Here is a 25,441-nt window from a genome sequence, read left to right as displayed (position 1 = left end):
ATGCTAAAAACCAGAATAGTCCCTCGTTTCTTAAGCTCTTAAATCCCTCACAATTACATTCACAACTTGAAAACTTTTGACATCAAAGAGTAGAAATTCAAAGAAAATGAAAAGCTTTAAAAGTAGTCAACAAATTAAGCTGGCAAGTCTGAGATGCCCATACAAACCTAAGTGTTGTTTGTTCACCTCAGTTGATATCAGAGGTGATATGAGATCATCAAGGATGTGATTTGAGGTCAGACCCGAAGATCTGAAATTCACATTTTTCTATAGATTGAATATGGTGTTTGTCTATTTTCTGAGTTCTACAGAAAAAGAAAAAGGATTTTGGTAATTAATGAATTTATTTTTTGGATTAATTTTTAAATCCACCACTTTTTCCGCAATCAATCAAACAATGTCAGAGTTGGTACAAACGCTGCCACATTGTTCATGGTTTTTAGGAACATGACAATTGATATTGGATGTGGAATCCAAGATTGCTAACAACATTAATTACTACACAAAATTGGAAATTAGTTTTGCTTTTTGGTCAAACTGACTACGTGTAACGCTCGGCGTTTTGGGCAGAGCGGGTCGGGTCAGGGTCCAGACCCGGACCCTAGCCCCACGCGCGAGGAGCCCGACACGGTCTCCCCTCCCTCGCTTTCTCTTCTCCCCTGTTTTCATTGTATCGTCTCTTCCTTACCCACGACCGGAACTCAGGGAAGAAGAAGGCGGCGACGGTGACGACGGCGGCGCTTGAGGTGAACCCTGTCGTCCCCTGCCTCTTCCTCTCTTCTCTCCTCTTCTTCTTTCTGTTTTCTTTTCCCTCCTCCCTCTCCCACTGTCTGTCGTCTCCCCTCTCAACCGAATGACTATCTCTGGCCGTCTCCCTCTTTTCTCTCGTGCCCTCTTCTTCACACGATCCCTCTCCTCACTCACTCTCACTCCCCCACCTGCTCTCTCTCTTCTCTCACCCCCACCGCCGTTTTCCCCTTTTTGGTCTGAACCCCTCCTCTCTTTGTCTCCCCTTTTCTGTCAGCGCCTCTCCCAGCCCACACGGTCCCTTCGTGAGCTCTCTCTCCCTATTTTCTATCTGATTTTCCTTTTTTTCCCAACTGAGCAGTTGTTTTCACTAATTTTATCGCTGTTTCAGCTTGGGGGAAGTGTTCATTTTCCTCATAGCAGCGACTAGGGGTGTTGGTGGTGGAGGCTGGGCACGATTTTTGTTGGTTGGGGATCGATTGGACGCTTGAGGTGGCTGTCGAAGGCGTTGCAGCAGTTTGGACTTTTGATTTGGGATGAGCTAGACCTAATCAAGCTCAAATTATTGAATGTTATCTTTAAAAGCATGTACAATTATTGTTTGAGCATGCTAGAGCTTAGAATTGAATATTTGGAACACATGTTAGTGATTTTGTTTTTTGGGGAAAGCTTAAGATTATGTTGGAAAGCGAAGATTCATACATTTGATGATCATTTAAACATGATGGATTAATTTACATTTGATGATCATTTAAACATAATGGATTAATTTTCGAAGCATTAGGGAAGCATGGTAGAGATTGTGAGGTTGTGGGGAAGATTTAGAACAGTCTTAGGATGCACGTAGCGCATGCTTTGGTGAACGGGTGTGTCATGAAGTTAATTGGGGAAATATATGTATTTGGATGTGACTTTGGGGTTGATGTCTTAATAAAAGAACGTTATTGAGGAAGGTGTTAGTGATGGATTGATTGATGGTTGTGGATTTTGATATTTTGTGCCAACGTCTAGTTGTAAAGAGGAGGCCTAATGGAGAGCTTGTTGGTCGACGCTACCTGTCGACCCCCTCTTGAGGCGATGACACGTGTCTCAATGATTCTGTTTGTATTTGTTTGAATTGTTTAGGTATCTAGTAGGAATCTTACCTTTGGTTTATGGTTGCAGGTACACCGGGTACGTCCCGTCGACCTTGAATTCAAAGCTCAATGAGTTTTGAAGAATTTGGTGAGCGCGCCACAGGTATGGGGACATTTCAGGCAAATCCATGCCTGGCCAAATGTGTGACTGTGTGCTCCTAGGATCATGAGATCCTAGGATTGAGATGTGAATTGATTGATTGTTTCGTGAATGAGTATATGTATGCTTTGGTATATAACATGAACTGTTTTGAAAGGCTATTAGTAGTTTGTTTTGAAAATGACGCATTTGCATGTGCATGCTAGAATTGATAACTGTTTAGGACAGATGAGGCGGGGTATCGAGTCGAGTGTCTCCTCGACCCCAATTGTGCATTAGAAAGCATCATAGAATGATAACTGCATAGGACAGCTACGAGCCAACCGCAGATCGAGACTACTCTGTGTGGTTTGGCTAAGTCTTCAAAAGATGTGATTGATGTGATTGATGAGATGATCGTTATGAATGTGTATGTTGTTGCATATACATTGCAATGATGCAAATGGATGATTTGGAGGGTAGTTGTACCCGTATGGTATGACGGCTAGCAATGACTGTTACTGTATGTATAGACCTCATGTGCAGGTAATTGGATGTATGGGTGCACTCGTAAAGTGTACTAACCTCATGTGCTAGCCAGTCATCTTGTGAATGTGTAACTATAATAATAAGAATGAAAGAATAAGAGATGAGAGGCCATTGGGATGTGGCTATGTGTTTGGGAGTTGTCCCGCTTTTGCCACTGGTCTCGCCTGTTCGGAGCGCAGGTGGTGCAAGGCCCCAGGGTTCTATTGTGTGATGTGCTTGGAGCGTAGGCTCCCGCCTTCTCAACCTGGGTGTCCTAGGGAAGGCTGAGTGTCTCTCCTTGGAACTCACACATCCATGAATGAGTGCTCTACCGCTGCAGCGGATGGATGGATCCATATTGTTCTGGGCCACCACGGGGGTTGTCTCTCGGCTGTAGGCCGCCCGCGGTGTGCACGTGTCTGTGTTTGCACCCACATGAACTGTTAATACACTGAAGTTAATGAAAATGTGATGTATCTGATGGAATGCATGTGAATGATGTGTATGTGAATGATCTGAATGCAAGTGTTATGTTTAAGCATGCTTCGCATGCGATTGACATTGTGTTAGTGTGGCCATCAAATGGCCTTTACGTGTTGTACTCTGACACGACATGATGATAGATAGGTTGATATTTGTTCTCTTATTTGAACCTTACTTGAAAAGGTTTGGCATTTTCCTGGTTTGTTGTCATACTGCGAAGGCTGAGCCTTCAGTTGTTTTCTTTTTCAGGTTTTGGCGGACCCCGGGCAGCAGGTTGAGCAGATGGCTTCGCTCACGTCCTACTGGGGAGGTTTTGGGTTTTGTTTGTATAGTGTCGGCGCGTCTTGCTTCGTTTGTATTGATGTCTTATTTTGTTAGGCATCAATGTTGGGATTTTGGGGCATTTTTGTCATGTATAGGGATGTGATTTTGTATGAAATGACGTTGTTCTAAAAATGAAAGTAAATGAAAGTTCGCCCCATTGTTTTGAATTGCTTGGCTCATTTCTTTTGAATTGTTGTGTAGTCACACCTCGATGTTTGATGTTTAGAAAAAAAAAATGGTTGTGTGTCAAAAGGTCGGGGTGTGACACTACGGAACAGTCATGTTCTATCCAAGAGCGGTTTCTTTTTATGTAAATTAAGTTTATTCCTGAGTGTGAGAATGTGTCCTAAGTCACAAAAACCGTTCTTTTTTTAAAAGAAAGTGAAAAAAACGTGATAAATTAATGACCGTTTAAAACTTAAAAAAACACGTTTTTTTTAAAAAAAAACCTTTAAAAACAAAAAAAACACATTTTTAATGTGCTTTTTGCTCACTTTTTTCAGTTTTTTTTTAAAGCCAAAAAGTTTTTTTCATTTTCTATTTTTTATTTATTTCAAATCTACTTATCTTGTGATGTTTTTGTTATTAGTTTCTTACTTGTTTTATTTTTTTCTCATTTTTAGTTTTTTAAAATTTTTAAAAATTTATCATATTTTTCTTTTTTTATTCAAACTCACACAGTATTATACGCAATGTTTAAAATTCTGAAATGTTATTTGTAACTAGGGTCATTTGCATTATAATAAAAATTTGCATAAAATTTTGGTAAATTAAAATATACCAACATCATTAATATGCAACTGATGGGAACGCAATCCGGCCCCCGGCCGGCAAAACCGATGTTGGCCCAAGGAGTTAGCTCCTCCTGGAAGGTGGTTGGGATGTTCTAGTAAACTGATTTGCCAAAAGAACATATGAAAAAGTAAACTTGTAGCAGTCAGTTCAGAAGCAAATCAGCAAGAGAATTTTCAACAACCATGAAGAGAAAATTCCGTGCAATTAAATGCGCAACACCATAAATGGTTGCATCACGTCTGATCCACAACTCGTTGTAATTATGTTAAACAAAAAATATAGTTGTGTTGAAACAACTTAGTGGAGGCACGTTTCTTGCTGATCACAAGCATAAAACGAAGTTCTAACAGTCGGTGGTCCATCGGCGACAATTATAGTTGGCTACAAATTTTCATCCCTTTTGTGAATTATAAAGAGAAAGATCCTGAAAAATTGATGAAAACTAAAGCCCTGGAGATCAGGAAATCAATATGCTTTACTCGATAACATTTCGGGAGCACAATTTTGAGTAAAGGAATGAATACACGAAAGGACAAGAAAAGACATGCACAAAGTAGAAGAAAGGAACAGATGTTCTGAAAATATTGCCTTCTTAGCACTTGGTACCGGGATCAAATTTTACAAAAAACAGTTGAGAAGTCGATCAGATTTCGTTCGAATCGACTGCTGCCCATGTCGGACATGTTCTTCCCATTTTCCGGTGGCGATTTCTGATTTTTAACGCAAAACAGGAGTTTTTTTTATTATTAAAAATCGGGGCTTTTGTGTGTAGACGCATTAGGACTGTGCATATGATGATTTGGAAACCAGAATAAATAGAAATTGGAATCCATTAGGTTGGATTTTGATCAAAATCATGCCGCCAGTCAAGTTTTCTAAAGTTCAGCTACAACTCTTGATTTTCAGGAAAAAAAAAACCTTCATTTTCTGGTTCAATTCAATTGCTCGCAGCAGAGATGGAGAGATCAAGAGAGACATACGATATGGTAATGAGAGAGAGAGAGCCGATAAAATGGGAATATATAATAAAATTTGGAAACAAGAGGTCCCCTAAATACAAAAACAATCCGCAAAAAAAACATACCGCAAAAACACAAAAGCAGGAAGAATAAATATACAATACAATGCACAGAAAAATAGGAGAGAAGAGGAAAGACGAAGCGGCACAGTCACCCAACCGCAGTCAAGCGGCGCTTTAACCGAATGGCGAACTGGATATCCCCTTGCACAAGACGAGCCACAGAATCTGGTGAAGAGAAGGTGCCCCTGAAGACCATGTTGTTGCGCTCCACCCAAATGCGCCACCAAGTTGAAATGAGCCACGGCCTCCAGACATGACCCCAGGAAGCAGTCAGTAGGGGAAAGGACAAAAGAAGAAGAAAAGACGAATGGATGGTGGGTTTAGAAGATTACTAACAAGGGAAGGCCAAGTACAAGCAAGGACACTAGAAAAAAAAGGGCAAAAAGTAAAAAGGTGGATCCGAGACTCAGTCGCAACAAGACATAGGGGACACTGGTTAGCCAAACTGATGCCAAGGCGCTATAGGTGATCAAAAGTGTTGATATGGCCAGTCAGAAGAAGTCAGACAAAAGCAATGGCACGAGAAGATGGGCCAGGAAACCAAAGATACCGAGGGGAGTGACGCGATAGAAGGACCAAAAAAGACCAGGTAGCAAGAAGAAAAAATGAACTCACGGGTAGGTGAAAGGGGTCAGGATGGGGACGTGGACGATGAGAGGTCAGCAAGGCGGAGGAAAAGATGAAGGACAGAAAGCATGTCAGACCAAAAGTGAGAGGAGAAGATGTGAGAGATAGAACTATGCCAGACGCTAGGGGAAGGCAGGTCGAATTTTGAACTAATGAATTGGGTGATGAGAGAATGTCAAAGAGAGAAAGAGAGAGACCAAAGAACTCCATCGATCGATAGTAAGAAATAGAGAACTCACCGTTGATTAAGAATACGAGTACAGAGTTCATTATTGCGTACATTGAGTCGATCAACTTCATTAATGAATCATTAATAACTACCAACATCGTTTATGCAAACATGACGCAGCTTATACGAAGCAAATCCGGCCACGGGCAGGCAACCCAAAACCAATCTTGGCTCGGCCAATAAAATGATCTACGTTACATTACATTAAACTGAACCAGACAGAGTTAATCCCGACCAAAACTTCCAAAGGAACATTAACAAGACCAAGAAGTGGAAGGAAGGAAGATCAGTTACATGCTGCAAGGAAAATATATATTTACAATTTAAATCAATGGAATCCCTAGCTTATAATCAAATCTTCAAAAACCAGCGTAAAGAGAATAGCTACAAAAAGAAGCACATAAGCGACCATGAAGCCAAGACTGACTGAAGCAACAAGGAAGAACCGGTGACTACCCATGGCCTCTTGCATGACTTCAATCCATCCACTAATCAAACGACTGCATGGGGCCCGAGTGATCCATGAGGCCCATAAAGAGATCCATGTCCTCGTGCATCGGAGGGAGTAGGGGTATAAGGCGGTGCTTGAGAGACGAGCTGCTGTTGATGCTTCATCGTCTTCTGATCATCGATATTAGTGGTGAACGTTTCTTCAGCCATGAAGGAGGCGTTGCTCTCCTGCATCCCCCACTCGAACGCCGCCGGTGTTTGCATGCATGGCGTCGGTTGGGTGCAGTAGCAAGCAGGAGTGGCGCCAGGGATGAGAGCGGCCTCATAGTCGCTGAGCCAGCAGCTGGTTAAGCCACCACCACCACCACAAGGCGCGTTGTCATTGTCGTAACCGAAATGCACCAGTACTTCTTCCGATTCCAACAGAGTAATGGTGCCTGCCGGCAGCGGAGGTGGCGGAAGAAGAGCGGACTGCAACTTGGTCTCGTACCTTGCGACATGGTACGACCTCGTGCTTCCCGGCACCTTCGATGACTCACCCAGGTATTGTTTAATGCTGCGGTTCACCTGCTTCATCTTGGAGTCCAGCCGGAGTTGCAAATCGAGCACTCCCTTGAGGTCCATGTCCTCCAGGCTCGATTGGTTCCACAGCAACAGAGACGCCAGCTTCGGGTTCTCCTCCCGCCTGTGCTCCAGTTCGTCCTGCAGCTTCTTCTTCTTCGATCGCAGAAGGCTCGAGATGTCCTGCTGCCGTTTGTCGCGCTCCTCCTTAGGCGCCCGCTGGAACCGCTTGATCACCCTCCCGACCTTAGCTGGGTCCTCCGGCCACGTCTGGGGGCACGACCCCGGCGCTGAGCTATAGACGATCATGCGTGCCTCCACGTCGCAGAGCGTCGAGAACTCAAAAATCTTCTTCGTCAGGCCCCGACTGCGCTTGGTGAAAGTGGCGTTGCGGGATCGTTCGCCGGTGATGAGTTTGATCGGAAGCTTGGCACGCCCCATCGGCGGAAAACAGGAGACGGCGGACGGAAATATGGAGGAAAGCAACGTATGGCCTGGTTAACTGTCACAGAGAAAGAGAGAGAGGAAACAGAGGGATGGTGCCTCCTTTGATTGCCCCCTCTATTTAAAATCAAATCCGCCTTCCTATTTTAAATCTACCACCACCTTCCCTTCCCTTCCAAGCACATCACCACAGATCCGGAATCTGGGACGGCCCTTACAGACCAGATTTCCCTTTTTGTATGAGATTTTTTGCGTTTGGGTAGTTGATGAGTGAGGTTGTTGGTGATTGATGGACCGTTGGAATTTAAGTGAATGAAGACAAGGAACGAAGAAGTAAGGAAACCACCGGTACTTAAATCAATAGGCGGTCGCAAAGATTCTTGCGTATGTTGTAGATTTATCGGCTTCATTGGATGGAAGAAAAGGGATTCCACCGTGGGAACAGCCAAGAGACCTAGTTATGGAGCTAGAATGTCACCAGCCTGGGTTGTCTGAGCGGCCATCTCTTGTAGTTGCTAACAAAATTGACGAGGCAGGTGCAATTGAGGTCTATGGAGAACTGAAAAAAAGAGTGCAGGGCGTCCCCATCTACCCTGTCCGTGCAGTCTTAGAGGAGGGTCTTCCAGAACTAAAAGTTGGTCTCAGACTTCTCCTAGATGGTGTTCAGACTAGCAGAGTTAAACTGGACAGCATTGTGGTCGATTAAGGTCTGTCATTCTTTAACTGAGGTCCACCATTGCGTGCATGAAAAGCAGTGGCCTCATGTAAGAAAGGAAATGGCGTCTACAATGTTGCCTTTGGCGACCCGAAGATTTATTGGCACGTACAGCTTCTCTTTTGAACTATATATGCAATAGCGCGGAAGATGTCAGTCCAGATGAGTAAAGTCTATGCAGAACATGAACAATTTCCTTTTTCCAGATTACAAGTTGTTACTTCGCTGATTGTCTCAAACAATTAGGTTTATGAATTTTGCTACATGGCGGTCGGCGCTTTCATTCTTCACTCCAGGATACAATCTGAACTCAGAAGATTCTGCACCACTTTCTTAGTCTTTGTACCTAAACTGTCAAAATCACTTGGTGCATGGCTATTTGAGAATTGATTATTTATATCAGATATGTGCAAATTGATCACTGCTATACTTTGGTTTCATAGTGGGGCGATTCAGTATTCTACCGTCTCGGACTATGTCCACAGTGAATGTGTCTGTCATGTGTGAACCCTGAAAGCACTGTTCCTGGCAAGCGGATCAAACTATCATGCCCCTTACTTTGTCAAGCTCTAAGTAAGATTCTTCACTTTGAACTAGTAGCTGGTGAATCATGGCAGGTCTAAGCCCCGATTCTCTACTTTCTTCATGGCACTCTAGGTTATTATGATCAGGTCCCCTCTTGTTTGAGTCGCCGAACAACACAGACCAAGGCTGTCATAGAGTGGGACGTCTTGCACATTTAAGCACTGATTCTTCACTTTGTACCAAAGTAAAGTATGTTGTTAAACCATGGCTTAAGTAGTCTTGGTTCAATTAATTTCAGTTTAATGCATCCAACTCCATTTGTTTTATCATTGAGATCTTCATATGGTGACTCACTTCCTATCCGATTCTTCCATTTGGAATGTCAGAAACGCCTTTTGCCAGCAAGAACATGAGAGTGATTCAGTACACGTTCCACGTTAGGCCTAAGAAGCATTCCTTTCAAATGTCAGAAACTCCTTCCTTTATCTCTCTCTCTCTCTCTCTCTCTCTCTCTCTCTCTCTCTCTCTCTCTCTCTCTGTTTGTGTGTGTGTGTGTGTGTGTGTGTGTGTGTGTCTCTACCCTTTTAATTATAATTCCAGTAACATTGATTTGAGGTGCACAGTGTGAATCAGTATGCATGACTTCATCTGTAGTTCCTTTCCTGAATTCTATTCATGAATCAGGTCGATCACAGAACACTCACTGTCCTCTTCAAGATCTGAGACCCAAGTAATGCAGAAAGCACTTGGCCAAGCAGATAACGGTGAGTTAATATGTACCCATCAATGCCTAATGTTGTCATGTCCTGACACTGGTCTTTTATATTGTATAAAAAGTTTTAAGGCCTGTTTTCTGTTGTTTTTTTTTTTTCCTTTCTTTTCTGCTCAAAGTCTCTACAACCCACAGATTACACTGTCTCCTTTATCTCTAGGGCCTAATTTCTGTTCCCAATTCTCTTTTTTCCACAACCCGTAAGATTCTGCATGGTCCCATACCCTATTTGAAAAAGCATAATCTAACAACATACAACATCCTAGCTTTAAAAAAACCAACAATTTTATATTGATTTTTATTTTCCAAAAATATACAATTACAACTGCAGAAAACAGGATGTAGTCAAATTTACAAATGTTTTTAATTATAAAATTTAATCAAAGTAGAGCTCCCTCCCTGACAGTCTAAATTAGCCCCTGGTGGCATCAATTTCTGATTTTGCTCTGCATGTTAGCATTCACAGAAGGTTTGAGAGAGAGAGATTTTTCACCTTCCCTTATTTAAGTCTAAAACTTGGCTAAACTAGAGGGGTTCATGGGTATTAAATTTAAGCTCATTTGCAAATAATTTTCCTTCCTTTCTGCATGTATGTGTGTCCGACGGAGATTGAGAGAGAGAGAGTGAGAGAGCCCTTTTTCTTTGTTCTTCCTCCTGTAGCTTTGTATATTGTTTCAATCTAGGGCTTGCTACTAGGTTGGACTTAGCAAAGGCATGCTGTGCCATGTACATGTGATCTCTTCCATCATCACGACAGTAATGCACATGCCATGCACAAGTACAGGTCGTACAATTCATGACTGAACTTGTGACAAAAGATCACAGGTTTTCTTTTCTGCAGATTTGTAAAGCTGAGCTGTATTAAATAGTTCTTTCTTTGGTTTTCTAGCTAGTTTCTTTTCTTTGAATAAAGACAAATTTCTGTTTAAAAGAGGTAGGAAAGGCCCTTCCAGACGTCAATCAACGATCGTGGCATGACATCAGCAATTTAGAAAAAGAAAAAAAGAAAAATTCATTCATGAGTCAGTCATCCCACGTTCTCTTGTTTTTACCCTTCTAAATCTGTATGCTTATGTTTTTCAAATGCTAGATAGCTACAGGTAATTCCATGTACAAAAATCAATCACGTTACCTAGAAAGCCAGGTGTTGTGGATAAGCATCTGGTAGATCCAGAAGAACAGCTGCGAACTGCAGATCGCAGATCCTGTAATGCTAATCAATATCTCAAGAGCTGGATTTTCATTTTTTAAGACAGCAGGTTTTGCCAAAGATATGGTCTTTATTTTCTCTTTACATTTTCCCTTCTCCATCTGAAGATTTGGGTCCATGCCTAGATTTTTAGTATAACGATTAGGGAATAACTAGCATGACCTTCACTGATATATTGGCACATTTTGCTGCTTAACAGCGTCAACATAGAAGGCAACAAACCAAACGTGGAAAGGAGGACAGAGTTTAGGCTTAGAAGTGATCCCAAAGAAGCAAAAGAGAGAGATATAAATGTATTTCGCATCTGATATAAGGATTGTGGTCATGTTCATTCTATTTGGGTTTTTTTTAGTTTAAAATATGTATTGCTGTTTAATATCTCCATAGGTAGTAAGCAAAATGTTGCTGTTTTTGTTTTCTTGCATACTATCAGGCATCGAATTCTTTAATTCATAGACATGCTGCTTTTAAAATGAGGAAAGTTTTAGAGTCTAAACATAGTGATTGAAGGTGAAGCAAAGGTACAATGATGAAGAGGGTCTAGTGTTCCATCCTTCTTTCGATATTTTATATTCACTTGGTTGGCTCTGTAGTAACATATCTTTGACATCCTTTCCTTTCTGTTTCCTCGTGCAGCAAAAAATAAGCAAAATCTGGATCTCGTTCACTTTTTCTTCCTTCTTTTGCTTGTAGATGGCATGCCGTATCTTCCTCATAATAATACGTTCATAAGGTGAGGACATTAAACTATTTCCAATTCACATTTTGAAGGATATTTGGTATCGCCATTATCCCTTTACATGATTCGTATAGTGCCATTTGAGGGGTGGAAGATGCAAGAAGAATTCTTTGGAAATGTAGGACAGAAAGAAGAAATTTGTTCCAATCTCGTCACAATGATGTGAGATTTGAAGGTCCCATGCAGCTTACCTTTTTGGTGCTTTGAATTGGTGGAAGGGAGGTGAGATCTAGGTGGGCTAGCCTGAATAGACCCAGGAAATAAAGAACCTAGGAGTCAAGGGATCTTGGTCTGGCTAGATGAAGCCCTGTCTGTCTTTATCAGCTAAACTTTATTTTTTTGCACTCAACTGGCATATACAATAGTAAGAGGTTGGCTTTCTCAGACTCAACATGTCAGACTAATTAGCAGGACCAGGTCAGATGCATGATCAGAAATAGGAGGAACTTTGGCACAACAAAGTTTCAGCAGGTAATTTGGAAGAAAAAAGATGCTTGTGTCTTCTTTGCTCTTCATGGAACTTTGTGATCTACTGTTGTTTACAATCAGGTTGGTTCTGTCATTCCGTTATGCCTACTATAGTTAAGTGTACCCTTGCAAGTATTTCAGCAAGCATAAGATCAGATACTCACATGTAAGTGGCTCAGTCAGATATCAGAGTCAGATTTCAGATTCATTGATCAAGCTTCTTACTGAATCCAAGCTACTTGCTAGACAGTCGCAACATTTGCTGTTTAATTCTGCTAGCTTTATTTGTAGTATCAAGTCTAATGTGAAAAATCTGGATTAACAGGTGGATATTGCATATGGTCCATTTATTCATCAAAGGCTTGACATCCGTTACCCAATTTTCAGAAATTTTGATATTTTGGAAGGCAGGCCTTTATTGGCTTCAGTATATCAGTTGAGGTTCAGGCTCTTCAGGGTGTTTCATTGTCCTGCAATTAGCTTGTTTACTCCATTAAGTTTGACTCTATGCATCTCAAACTGCATTTTAGGAGTTTGATTTGGAAGCGCACATGAGATTTTCTTTATAACACATATCTTAAACAAGAAAAATGATCATTTGCTGTAGATCGATGGTGGCAACCAGATTTAGATGCAAAGTTGCTGACTTTGTATCTCATTAACGTCCATCTTCATTTTCTTAGACACCAACTTCATTGAAATTACATTGCATGACTGCTTCCTTTATTTTGTGGTCTGATCTTTCTAGGAAAGATGTGAAGTTAAGATGGACATCTTGATGAAAATTTTGGTTTAGACATACAATTTGGGGCTGGCTCACTCTCTAGGGCTACCAATGATACAGGCCTAAATAAGGGCTGAATCCTAGGCGCTTCTCTCTTTCTCTCTCTCTCTCTCTCTCTCTCTCTCTCTCTCTCTCTCTCTCTGTGTGTGTGTGTGTGTGTGTGTGTGTGTCTCGACCTTTTTTCAAAATTTTCGGAAACGATTTAGATCAGTCAAAGTAAATTAAGCTTTATTTGACTTTCAAGGAAAAAATTACTCACCTGGAATTTTCTTTATTATTTTAGGGGTGGATCATAGACAACGTTGTTGTGCCTGCCGGAAATGTCTATGAACTTAGCGAGGAATATGCATACTTGAGAAGCTCCATTACAGAGTTCTGAACAGGTTGGCTTTGCATTTAAATGGTCTCTTATGGCCTTCTCTTGAAATCAACCATATTAGATCATTACAATTTTACACCTAAAAAGTGGCCCAATAATTAGAAACCTATTGTTTTCTGATGTTACTTTTGGTATCTTCCTTCCTTATGTTGAAGTGATTCTTGTGGCAGTAAATTTATGTCTTAAATCTCGGTAACTTTGTCAATCATTTATCTACCACATGTATATGCATCTATAATTACTTCCATGGATAAGCAATTTAAAATGTTGTCAACAGGAAAAGAACAAGAGAAAATGGCAGAGGAAGTTGGATTTCCAAAAGGCATTAGGAAATTGCTGGAGGTCGCATGGGAAATTTGGTGGCCACCTGCTAACTGTAAAGCACAAAGAACAGAGTTGATGATTTTTTGTATCTTTTTTGAAGGAAAAAGAACTGGTACACAGAGAGTAAATGGGCAATGCATGATTTTAGTGTTATATTCGTTTCTTTGGCTGTACCAGTGTTGCCTGAATTTGATTTTCAATTTCTTCAAGTTTATGCAATGTGATTTCATCATCTGCTTTTGAGTTTTGAGGGTCAGGATTTTCTCGTGGAGACTACTAATGCTACACACTTTTGCAGGTATCCTGCTTATGCAAAATATGCACTCTGTGAAGCTTGCTTCAAGGCGCTGTAGGACAAAAGGTTGCAGATGATGGAAGCTGACAAATGTATATAATTTTCTGAATCTCAACTGCATAGAGGGACTTTTCGCGGCATTTGTAACAAGCAAGTGAAAAGCAACAATTCTGCGGAAGTGCCGGCTATGGTTTTCCCAACACAGGCAAGGCCGTCATTGGGAAAATGCCAGGACTGACTTCTCCCGTCAAATTTTAAGTGTCGGTGGAGGCTGTTTATGGTGTCTTGCTCTACATATTTTCATAAAAAGAAACCGCTCTTGGATAGAACATTACTGTTCCGTAATCTGTTCTGACCAGCCCTACCAGGCCCCAAAAATTGCAACCATTTAGGGTTTGGATTCAGATGATGAGCAACCATATTCGGGGTCCAAAATCAGATGGAGACGCTCTTCCTTTTCTTTTCAGATGCACGTTGCAATGGATCTATTAAAACTAAATTTAGTCGTCCAGTCATACCGAACAGGTTGAATGCTAAAGTCTGACCGAACACATTAGAATTTGGTATTTAGTTTTTTCACTCTTTAAGGGCTACGCCGAGGGGTTTGGTTAGCTGAACAACCAGCAACTTATAGGCGGCTGGTACAATGGTAGATGGTTCAATTCACTTGCCCTGCAGAACCTCGTGCACGAGAATTGATGCCCTCGAAAACCTTAGGCCATCTCCCCTTCGGACAAGAGACACCCAGCTTGGTAATTTGGAGCACAAAGCACATCCAGGGCTAATTGCAGAGATATTGGAAAAAAGAATGAACAGAAAAGCACCAAACCTGAGATTTTTTTTTTCAAAAAAAAAAAAACAGAAGAATTAGTGATAGTCCAAGATTAGTTCGCCTTCTAATGGGCTCCGCAGGTCCGCTGATTCACTGACCTTCCTGTATGCTAACAAAGAGGCATTCCCATGTTCAAGTCATTTCATCCTTTGACGTGAAGGGATTGCACAGTGGCATATTGGGAAGAAGCAGCTGGTGAAAGAACTTCAGACCATACAAACAACCGAACCATTCCCATGCAAAACATGAAACAGGATTGATTGTATTCACTAGATATTAAGTTCAAATCCCAAACTTTCATAGAAGTGTACCAACAATTGTACTTGGAGCATGCAATTCAACTAAAAAACCAACAGATTAAGTGCCCCGAGGCATGTAAATACAATAAAAGAGACTAGTGGTGAATGATTATGACACAGGCACGATATTTGAACTTACAAAAAGTAAACCAGGAATATCATTGGACTGCATAGCTACTAGGAAGATTCAACTCGCAAGACAAAACCCACATAACCCATCCATATACCGACAAGTTCATCATCCCCAATCAAGTTATGATAGACATCGAAGAGCAAATCACACATTCTTGTTTCCCTATTTCTGTCTGCAGGACAAAGGAGCAGCATAGTAATGAAATACCTAACCATTTCGTTTTTCTCCATATAAAACTGAAAACAAGTGGGTGAATTAAGTCCAGGTCAAGGGATATTCTTAAATATCCAACACTGGTTTGTAGGAATTCCTCTGGTGCATTAAACCAATTCCCATCGACCCACTTGAGGTGAAAGCGACAGTCCCTGGCAGAGCCCTTCTCTTCAGAATGTAGGATCACCAGTCAAGTGCACAGATATATTGGACAGATCATGCTTCAGTTTGCTTCCAGACTACTGTTGCCAACCATATTGTGGATTCCGATTACCACCCATCATGTTGGGCGCCCAACCAGTACCTGAATTGCCATAAGGACCTGATTGGGGATAATTTGGAGCCCCGACGCCATAGGCACCAGCTCCAGCTCTAGGAGGGCCACCTCCAGGCATACTGGTTCCAACATAACCAGGACCTCGGCCTTAAGGTGGATAAGGTCCAGTAGCATATCCACCAGCTTGGCCACCACGATTTGGATTGTATCCACCACTTGGGTTTCCGCCTTGAGGATACCTGTTCTGTCCTCCTGGAGGTCCCCGAGGCTTATTCTAGTGGTGACTTGGCCCAGCAACAACTTGAGGTGGGGCATTATGCATGGGTTGGTTAGCGCCAGGCCTGATTTGCATATGTGGTTGCCCTGGCTGTTGAATTGGCGGCAGACGTTGATGCTGTTGAGGATGCTGTAATTTCTGCCTCTTGGCTGTTTCTTCGTGCTGCCTTTGCTGTTGTCTTTTCTTCTTGGTTTGGAACTCATGAGATGACTCGTATTTGGGCAAGCTAAGAGGAAGACCAGAATCGACTATCAGAAGGCCATCAATTGTGAAACTTGGCATAAACAAAAGATTTTGTACCTTTTAGGGTCACATGGCAACGGATCACACCAGAAATACTCAGCATCAAGTGCATCTTTTGCAGATATCCTCTGAAAAGAAGAAAATGAAACCATTAATGGACAAACACAAACAGCAGAGGATGCAAGGAGAAAAAAAGGTTAAAATCAACAGCAGACTTCAAGAAGAAAAGATAAAAACTGGAGAAATGCAAGAACATCAAGGAAGAATACACAATTATCTCAACAAGATAAATATCATAGCTAAGAGGAAGGAGTGGTACCAACATATCTAAACTCTAGTCTCTAGTTTTGACTTCAAAGCAGCTAGAGAACCCCTTGTAAATAGAAATAACGAGACACATAATGTAGATCGAAACAGGACACGCAGTCTCAGTATTTCAATCTATGTCACAATGGTACGGGTACAGGCGGGTACGGGTACGGGGGTACGAGTACTGGTACGTCATTTTCGTAAATCTTGGTACGGGTACGGCGACAATTATATATTATAATTAATTATTACTATATTCAAAAAATTGAAAAAACCAAATGATATCATCATATTAAGACAATGTTCCTTCCAAGAATCCATAGATAATCTCATAAATCATGAAACAAGCAATAAACTAAAATGAACACCAGTATTTACTGTTAGAGAAAAGAAACCAATTTAAAATAGCAGCCCCTAAACCCAACGCTCACACATTATTGGGAGCCATTCATGGAAAACATCCATCTTTAGGAGTGCAGAAAATAGAAACATGATACTGAACACCGTAGGCATCAAGAGACAAAATCGGGCATCAATGCAATGAACCGAAAGATGCATTTACTATTTGATCAAAAAATCGGCCATCAATCAAGGATTCAAGAGACAAAATCACAATATTGGACATCAAGAACAAAACCCTAAACACTGCTGCCGCCATCCGTCGTCGTCCGTCGTCCGTTGCCGGTCGCCGTCCGTCGCCCCTGCCCAAGGTTGCTGCAAGATGCTAAGAACTCACCGCCAAGGGAAGGATTCAAGGAAGGGAACAAAGTCGATGAGAAGGAGGTCGCCCCTCGCGATTTTAGGTTTTACGTTATTTTGATGTGGTTTGGATCTGGTTCCGACCTGGAACCAGATCCAAACGTACCAGCACGTACGTTTCGTACCGGTACGGGTACGCCACCAAAAGTGGCGTGTACCACTGTGACATAGATTTCAATATGTACAATAATAGAATTCTTCCCGACAAAATTTGAAGAGAAATAAACGGGATGCTGCTGCAGTTCCCCAACTCTCTGTCTCTCCCCCCCCCCCCCACCTACCCTCCCAAAGAAAAAAAAAATTCCACCATTCAAGCAAAAAAGATTTTCAGTGTGCCTCTCTCTCTCGCTCTCACACACATTCCCTTTTTCTCCTAAAAACCCTCCCTTGCTGCCCTTTCTTTTTCAAGTTTAACCAAAAACAATGTTAAAAGAAAAAAGCCGTATCCAGATATGTCCCTCTAACCACAGTGCTGCATCTGTGGTATGGGGAGTACAGGGACCATATCCCCATTCGAATGTGACTTAGCAGGGAACTGATTAGTTGGCTAGTCAGATTAACTATTCACTAGTTGGATATCATAGCAAGCATCGTTCTAAACCTTAGGTCCTTAACTCCAGCTTGTTCCAGAAACAAGAATTGACAACACTGAATGCTGAATAATTGCTGGCAACATTCTTCCAATGACATCCCACCGGACAACGACAAGTTCAAAAATAGACCATAATTTTCTCAAAGAAACACCTATTCCGTTTGTCATTTTTAAGTCGCGGAGAAGTTTGAATGATACATTTCCATATTTGGGAAGACAACAAAACTGTAAATACATTGGAATGCCAGGTATCACTTTCATGTCATATACTAACCAAACATCGTAGTTATTTTATTTTGGTAGATGAACAAGACGCTAGTTAGGTAATTCATAATTTTCCAGAAAGCTATCAAAAGCACTAGCAGCAACACTTTTAGAATCAAGTGAAGCAGTCACCAAATGCTTTAGTGCCACAACCTCACCTCTTGACACCCTGTTCACAAATGCAGACTGAAATAGTAACTCGACAACGAGAATGGGCAGAGAACTACATAACTACGGAAGATCATCACCACAAGTGGCTTGCAAAAAAGGCATGGTACCGAACAAACGAAGCTTGGAGGCCAACAATAGGAATATTATATGACTTGACAATACAATGGCCATGTATCATGTATGATTTTTGCAGAAAATAAATTAGAACAATAAATATTTACTCAAAAAACCTCAACTTGCAAAAATCATGTAAAGGTTATTATTCATGTTTATAGGAAGTCTTTCCCTTTCAGCACCACACACACACACACACACACACACACACACACAGAGAGAGAGAGAGAGAGAAAGAGAGGGAGAGGGGGGTGAAGGAGGGAGAGGCTGTTGCAAGACTAAACAAACAATAAAGTAAAACCTTCATCTCTTTTTGCAGCAAAAGGAAATCCAAGGAAATACTAGTACACAGTTCATTAGATTTTGGAGTTTGTGATTTCTCTATCATTAGAATCCACAAATAAGAGATCATGCCCTATCTAGAAATAAAGACATTTACATGCACAGAGCTACTTAACAAATAAGAAGTAAAGACTCGTTCTCCAGACATAGGGAAACTACCGAGCTCACTGTCAAAACAAGAAAGAGATTAACTGCTATGGGAGCCCAAAGTTAGACACTTACGAACTTGACAAGTCTATAGTAAATCTGACACTAAAACTGATAAGGACACCCAAGGCCAAATTTGCAATCTTATTTGCAAAGTGTCATTCGTTTTGCAAGGACGTTCAGATCTGGAGCAGGAATTACCACTTAATAATTATAAGAATTCAAGGAGTAGGTTTGCTACTCCCACTTGCCAGAACTCACATCCATACACTAAATCATTTGTCACAAAAAGTTCAAACCTCCAAAAACTCTGAGAAAATAGCAAGGTGATACCTGAGATGGGTCAAGAGTTAGCATCCGCTCCAACAACTCCAAAGCATGTCGATCGAAGCTGAAAGCAAAAATAACTGCATCTCAGGTGCACATTTACTTCTAAGTAAACTGGAAACAATAACAATAATAAGGTGGTAAAGCACTGATAAACTGCAAAACTAAACAAACACAACATAAAAAAAAAGGTAAATGTGAGAAAAAGAACTCCTCAAGACAAATTCTCACTATAAATCATTGTAAACCTGATTCATATGTTTTGTACTTACTGCTTAAAAACATCTCTAAGACGCCTCTTCATTGGTCTTGAAGGCTTGAAATTATTGTACCAAGGAATCTTTGAAACTCCCGGCCAGTTAACCTCATCAGGTGATCCGCATAGTTCAAACATTTTATTCAACTGCTCTGGCTAGAATTATCAGAAAAAGGAAAGTTTCAATCATAGAGAAGAAGAGGAGGACCAACATAGAATATGAAAAGGAAACATCATGGGTGGTTTCTCTAGAGGGGGGGATGCGTGTGTGAGGAGAATATATGGATTTGTTTTACACCTCCTTATTGAGTTTATTTTAGTTAGACCACTTTGATCAACTCAAACTGATATCATAGAGAAGAAGAGGAGGATCAACATAGAATATATAATGGAAACAGTATGGATGGTGTCTGTACTCGTGTATGTGTTTTGGGGGGTGGGTGGAGTGGGGGAGGCGAATATATGGATTTGTTTTACACCTCCTTATTGATTTTACTTTTGCAGGCGACTTTGATCAACTCAAACTGACCTGTCTAGACTTAGTTCTCACCAATCTCCATTTTGACAACTAGGAACCTAGCTGTCAAACTCAAAAGTAGACACATGTAGGGCCCCTCAAATAGATAGTACAAGTCAGTTGACTAAAAATAAAATCATTAAGTAAAAAAAACAGAAATTTAAAGTGACAAGGGTAATAACAAACATAACATATTGTTGCAAGCCAAGTACACCACATTCACCCACTGAATGTAACATCACATAATACACACACACACACATACATATAAACAATGTTGTAAAAGGCGCACTGTATGTTTTTTTAAATTCATAAAAAAAACAATCAGTAAGATAGAGAAAATTAAAAAAAATCATGAAAAACATGTTCAATAATGAACATTCATGATTCATCATTCATAAGTCATCATATGTTAAGAACACATTAAAAAAGTAAACAAATATCTTCATAAACTTTAGAAAATAATCAAAATTTATGTAAACCACTAAATTGAGAGATTCTCTACCTTTTGTAGAAGAAGAAACACAAAAGCCCTCTTTTTCCAAATACAAATGAATTTCCCATGAGTAAATTTCCCTTCAAACCGGCAGATTCGACCTCGATTTATTTGGACATTGCTCTCCAAAACCAGCAAAACTCCCCCCTCCCAAAGCTCTTAGAAGTGTTAGAAATGAAGGAAAACAGTTTTAAAAGAGAAAACGATCAAAAGGGACACCATGCCCCTTTCTTAAAAATAGCTCCGTATTGTAAGATATGGACTGTATCAGTCTTATCGTATGATACAGCAGCCATATTATTCCGATACACCTACAATACACATGCAAATCATGTGCATCGTAAGTGTATCGCATAGGTTTTGCTGCCCTATATGACATGTATTATACAATACGCCTCTATATCATACGATACAAATAACACTGCATATAAATATGAAAAAGAGGGAGCCCATGCACTAGAAGACCAATTAACCCCTATGACTTTCAGGCCTAGTCAACAAAGCACCGAGCAGGCCAGCTACTCAACAGGTCAAATGGCCTAGTTGGTGGTATGACAAATGAGGATCTAACACAAGCAATAGTACGAGGAATCCCGAAAAATAAGCCGTATAGGCCTTAAAATTTGAGGAAAATAATTTTTAAAATTATCTTTTTCATAAAATGTCTGCCTGTACAGTTAGTCCATCCCCTCTCCTCTCAGCTACTGCTAACACTGGAAATTATTATTAATCCCAAAAATTATAAGACAGCGGAAAAAGGGGAGGTTAATGACTTGTCTTGCCGTTTTTCATTTTAAATTCAAATGTTATATCATGAAAAAAAATTACTGCATGAGGATAAAAACTCTAGATTAAGTGTTGGAACTTGGTGAGCGAAGTAATACATGTACAATTTTCTGCTATTTTCAGTTGTGAATCACTAAGTTGGATTAGTTTCATCTGCTTTGTATCCAATGCTATGGTTTACAGTTCCGAAAAATCATAAGCTTGAGCAGGCACCTCATTCTTTCCAGGCAAGTTTGGATTCCCATTTAGTAGCTCAGCAAAAATACAACCAACCGACCACATGTCCACAGCTGGCCCATACTTAGTGGAGCCAAGCAGCAACTCTGGAGGTCTGCCAATGAACTCAACAATTAGAAAAGAGAAACTATGTCCAAAAACCAACATCAACATCATTGACAACAAGATATGACAAGTTACCTGTACCAAAGAGTTATCACACGGTTTGTGAGATTTCCATTATGGTCACTAGAAAAAGATCTAGCCAAGCCAAAATCTGCAAGCTTTAAATGCCCTTCATTGTCAATTAGAAGATTGGAACCTGCACAGGAGAGAAAGCAAGACGCCAAAGTAGTTAGAATGGAAACAAACAAGCCCAGAAGGCATTGCAGTATATTCTATGGGGTGAAAACAACAACAATGCTGTCCAGTGACCTTTAATATCACGATGAAGAACTTGATTAACATGGCAATAGTGAAGTCCCGTTAACAGCTCCCTCATGTAACACTGAGATATACATAGAAAAATTCATATAAATAAGAATATATTCAATTGAGGTACTGACCACAATTGTGTTAAAATGAATTTCTTAAGCTAAAGAGAAGTCTGCCTTCATCTGGGGAACTGTAAACCGCATTCCAGGTCTATCTGATAACCCAGTCAAATCATGGTCCATGTATTCAAATACCATATAAATGCTTCCCTTGTATTTATTGCCATCTGCACAAAAATTAATGTTTCACAATGTAATAGATAAAGGAAAAAATACGATATTGAAATTTTAAATGCACTAAGAAATACCTGGCCATCCGTGTTCATCTTTTTCAGGTCCTGCTAGTTAGATATAGAGAACATAAGATCAATGACCAACTAAAGTCATCACAATTGAAGAATACCTTGTTGAGGAAATAGAACCTGGAGATGTCACAATCTCTTTTAACTGAATGATGTTCTCATGATGAAGTTTCTTTAAAATTTTGATTTCACGTATAGCGGTTATAGGAAACTGCAATTGTAACAAAAAAAAAGTCAAAACTAAACAAAATGCATCCATAATCTAAAAATGTCCTATTAGATAGTAAAGTAGCTAATTGGCATACTCCTTCTCTCTCATTGTCCACGCGTATCTTTTTCAAAGCAACAATCTCGCCTGTTTTGATCTCCCTAGCCATGTACACTTGACTGCACTTCCAAGAACAATGAGAAGAATCATTTTGAGAATTAGAAGAATTAACAATCACTAGAGACAATTCTAGAACACAGAACAATATCATTAGTTTTACTTGCTTTCGTTTATTTGTGTATATTAGTGCATATGTGTATGCATATGGTTGTGGTTCTCCAGTTTATCTAAGTGCCTCAGTCTGAATTTTGGCAGCTTAAGAAAAAACTAGCCAAAAGATAGCACATCAAATAGGAGGTTATTGAAGATTAAAGAAAGAAAAATACTAGCTCACAGACTTACACTGTACAGTGGAAACACAAGCACAAATTAAGAACCAAAAATAGCCCTATGCCCCAATAACAGCAGGTGAATATGGGTTTATTTTGTGTTCCTGACAGGCTCAAAAATACGATAAAGAAATATAAACAAAAATTTTATGACCAGTATGACTCAATACTGTCCCTCAAACTGGAAGTCTGGAAGGAACATATCCGTTGGTCCCAACATGAAAGTAGTTTCCTTGAATTTATTAAACCTTCTGGCAGCAAGAAGCTCAAAGTTTAAGCAGGTCAGGTCGCCAGATATAGAAGGGGCAGATGTAGGCCTAAAAAGTTATAGCACTGTATTTCTTAAGTGTGTTAAAATGAATTTCTGAAGTGTGTTAAAATGAATTTCTTAAGCTAAAGAGAAGTTTGCCTTTATCTGGGGAACTGTAAACCGCATTCCAGGTCTATCTGATAACCCAGTCAAATCATGGTCCATGTATTCAAATACCATATAAATGCTTCCCCTGTATTTATTGCCATCTGCACAAAAATTAATGTTTCAAAATGTAATAGATAAAGGAAAAAATATGATAATGGAATTTTAAATGCACTAAGAAATACCTGGCCTACCGTGTTCATCTTTTTCAGGTCCTGCTAATTAGATATAGAGAATATAAGATCAATGACCAAATAAAGTCAACACAATTGAAGAATACCTTATTGAGGAAATAGAACCTGGAGATGTCACAATCTCTTTTAACTGAATAATGTTCTCAAGATAAAGTTTCTTTAAAATTTTGATATTCACGTATAGCGGTTATAGGAAACTGCAATTGTAACAAAAAAAAAGTCAAAACTAAACAAAATGCATCCATAATCTAAAAATGTCCTATTAGATAGTAAAGTAGCTAATTGGCATACTCCTTCTCTCTCATTGTCCATGCGTATCTTTTTCAAAGCAACAATCTCGCCTGTTTTGATCTCCCTGGCCATGTATACTTGACTGCACTACCAAGAACAAAGAGAAGAATCATCTTGAGAGTTAGAAGAATTAACAATCGCTAGACACAATTCCAGAACACAGAACAATATCATTAGTTTTACTTGTTTTCGTTTATTTGTGTATATTAGTGCATATGTGTATGCATATGGGTGTGGTGTGGTTCTCCAGTTTATCTAAGTGCCTCAGTCTGGATTTTGGCAGCTTAAGAAGAAACTAGCCAAAAGATAGCACATCAAATAGGAGGTTATTGAAGATTAAAGAAAGAAAAATTGACTTACACTGTACAGTGGAAACAGATTCAGGACCCTATTTTATTGATTAACGGTTATCAGCTTGTAAATAAAAATGGATGCCCATTTTCCATATATCTACCCACTAAATCTTTTTATGTTAATTTGATATGCCTATATCCCGTGCATCTAACAGTGAGTTCTTATTGGCTGTGAAAAACTACGTATTGCCCGCGTGTATGTGCTACTGTATATGCAGCCATTTTGTTACTGTGAACGCATATGCAACCACAAGGAATATCCTAACCCTGGTTATCCCATGGTCATACTGTCAGTTACAATTCAAACTGTGTGAAATCAAGAAGCAGATCACCAACGCATAGCACCAAAGAGAAATCTCTTTGCACATTAACTGAAAATTCGTTTTGTAACGATCTACTAAAACCCTAATAGCCAGTTTAAAAGGGGAAAACAGAAACATACAAAGTTGATCAACCCAGAGAAAGAAAGCCATGAAAAGCCTCTTGAAGACCTCGAAGGAGACGCAAGTAACCCCAACCCAACTTTAGGCAATCGGCGAAGACATTTCGTGAAAACCAAACCCACACAGTTGAACACCAAAAAAGAGACCACCCAGTGTCACCGATTGCTCGAATTGCTGAAAAACATTGGAAAGGAAAGCAAGAAAGCATCATAGGCTACTTTGCCAGTAAATCCAAGAGCAACAACGTAATTTACTCAACCTTCAGGAATCGCTCTCCATCCACGAGCCGCCTAGGCTAGAGATAAGAAAGGACGAAGGTCGGAGAGTCGAGAGAGATGACGGCGAGAGGGGGAGGGAGAGGGAGAGAGACGGGGAGTGGAAGCTTACCTATTTGGCCGGACGAGAAGGTCCGGGTGTCGCCGGAAGACTGATGGTCGCGTGCTGGAAGAGAAAGCCCTAACGGGCAATTTTAATTTTCCAAGGAAAGTTATTTCGAAAATCATAAAAACTACGCCTCTTTGCATTGCTTTTTCAGGCCACCAAACCAAAGTACTGTTGAACATATAAACATACAGTGCAGCGCCGTTGGTCGACTCGATAAGCCTTTCTAGCCAAAATCTTTCAGCTCCAGTTGAGTTCATAGTCGACCTTAATCAACACGTAATCATGAAAATCAATTTTATTTAAATGGGTTTGTAGAGCCTTAATCAAGTCGAGTTCCAGTTCAACACATAACGAGGAATATCAATTCTATTCAAATAAGTGTCGAGCCTTAATCGGGTAGAGCTCAAACTCAACACGTAACTGTCGAGTCAAGCTCGAGCTGCTTCCATTGAGCTATTATTGAGCTCGAGGTTTATTGAGCCTAGTCGAGCTCTGACCTTAATCAACTTTATTGAGCCTTAATCGAGTCGAGTTCAAGCTCACCATGTAACCATGAAAATCAATTTTATTTAAACAAGTTTGTCGAGCCTTAATCGAGTTGAACTCGAGTTCAACACGTAACGAGGAATATAAATTATATTCA

At 40.2% G+C, this 25,441-nt stretch overlaps 2 protein-coding genes and 1 long non-coding RNA gene across 3 annotated transcripts; 1 reads left to right on the top strand and 2 right to left on the bottom strand.

Moving 5' to 3' along the window:
- Positions 1–6,485: 6,485 nt before the first annotated feature.
- Positions 6,486–9,022, bottom strand: LOC116267479 (agamous-like MADS-box protein AGL80). Its single transcript, XM_031649209.2, has one exon. It carries the CDS (start codon positions 7,479–7,481, stop codon positions 6,522–6,524), a length of 960 nt encoding a protein of 319 aa, XP_031505069.1. The 5' UTR covers positions 7,482–9,022; the 3' UTR covers positions 6,486–6,521.
- Positions 9,023–12,378: 3,356 nt separating this feature from the next.
- Positions 12,379–14,045, top strand: LOC116267704 (uncharacterized). The gene is made up of 3 exons (XR_004175651.2): positions 12,379–13,080; positions 13,354–13,512; positions 13,699–14,045. It is a non-coding gene; the product is annotated as an uncharacterized LOC116267704 (long non-coding RNA).
- A 719-nt stretch (positions 14,046–14,764) lies between these two features.
- On the bottom strand, positions 14,765–24,941 carry LOC116267582 (cyclin-dependent kinase C-2-like). The gene is made up of 12 exons (XM_050075165.1): positions 24,802–24,941; positions 23,619–23,700; positions 22,182–22,272; positions 22,068–22,100; positions 21,877–21,986; positions 21,701–21,773; positions 21,467–21,587; positions 21,263–21,380; positions 19,267–19,406; positions 19,001–19,058; positions 16,027–16,097; positions 14,765–15,952 (listed from the first exon to the last, which is right to left on the bottom strand). Exons 1-12 carry the CDS (start codon positions 24,936–24,938, stop codon positions 15,724–15,726), a joined length of 1,263 nt encoding a protein of 420 aa, XP_049931122.1. The 5' UTR covers positions 24,939–24,941; the 3' UTR covers positions 14,765–15,723.
- Positions 24,942–25,441: the final 500 nt, after the last annotated feature.

This window comes from Nymphaea colorata, chromosome 14 (assembly GCF_008831285.2).
Source record: "Nymphaea colorata isolate Beijing-Zhang1983 chromosome 14, ASM883128v2, whole genome shotgun sequence".
NCBI classification, from domain to species: domain Eukaryota; kingdom Viridiplantae; phylum Streptophyta; class Magnoliopsida; order Nymphaeales; family Nymphaeaceae; genus Nymphaea; species Nymphaea colorata.
This window is presented reverse-complemented; position numbering and strand designations above follow the sequence as displayed.

Coding starts and splice junctions, on each gene's coding strand:
- LOC116267479 (XM_031649209.2), bottom strand. CDS start 7,481: ATGGGGCGTGCCAAGCTTCCGATCAAACTCATCACCGGCGAACGATCC.
- LOC116267582 (XM_050075165.1), bottom strand. CDS start 24,938: ATGCAAAGAGGCGTAGTTTTTATGATTTTCGAAATAACTTTCCTTGGA. Junction 21,381..21,466: donor GTGATAACTCTTTGGTACAG/GTAACTTGTCAT, acceptor GTTCATTGGCAG/ACCTCCAGAGTTGCTGCTTG. Junction 15,953..16,026: donor TTGCCATGTGACCCTAAAAG/GTACAAAATCTT, acceptor TCTTCCTCTTAG/CTTGCCCAAATACGAGTCAT.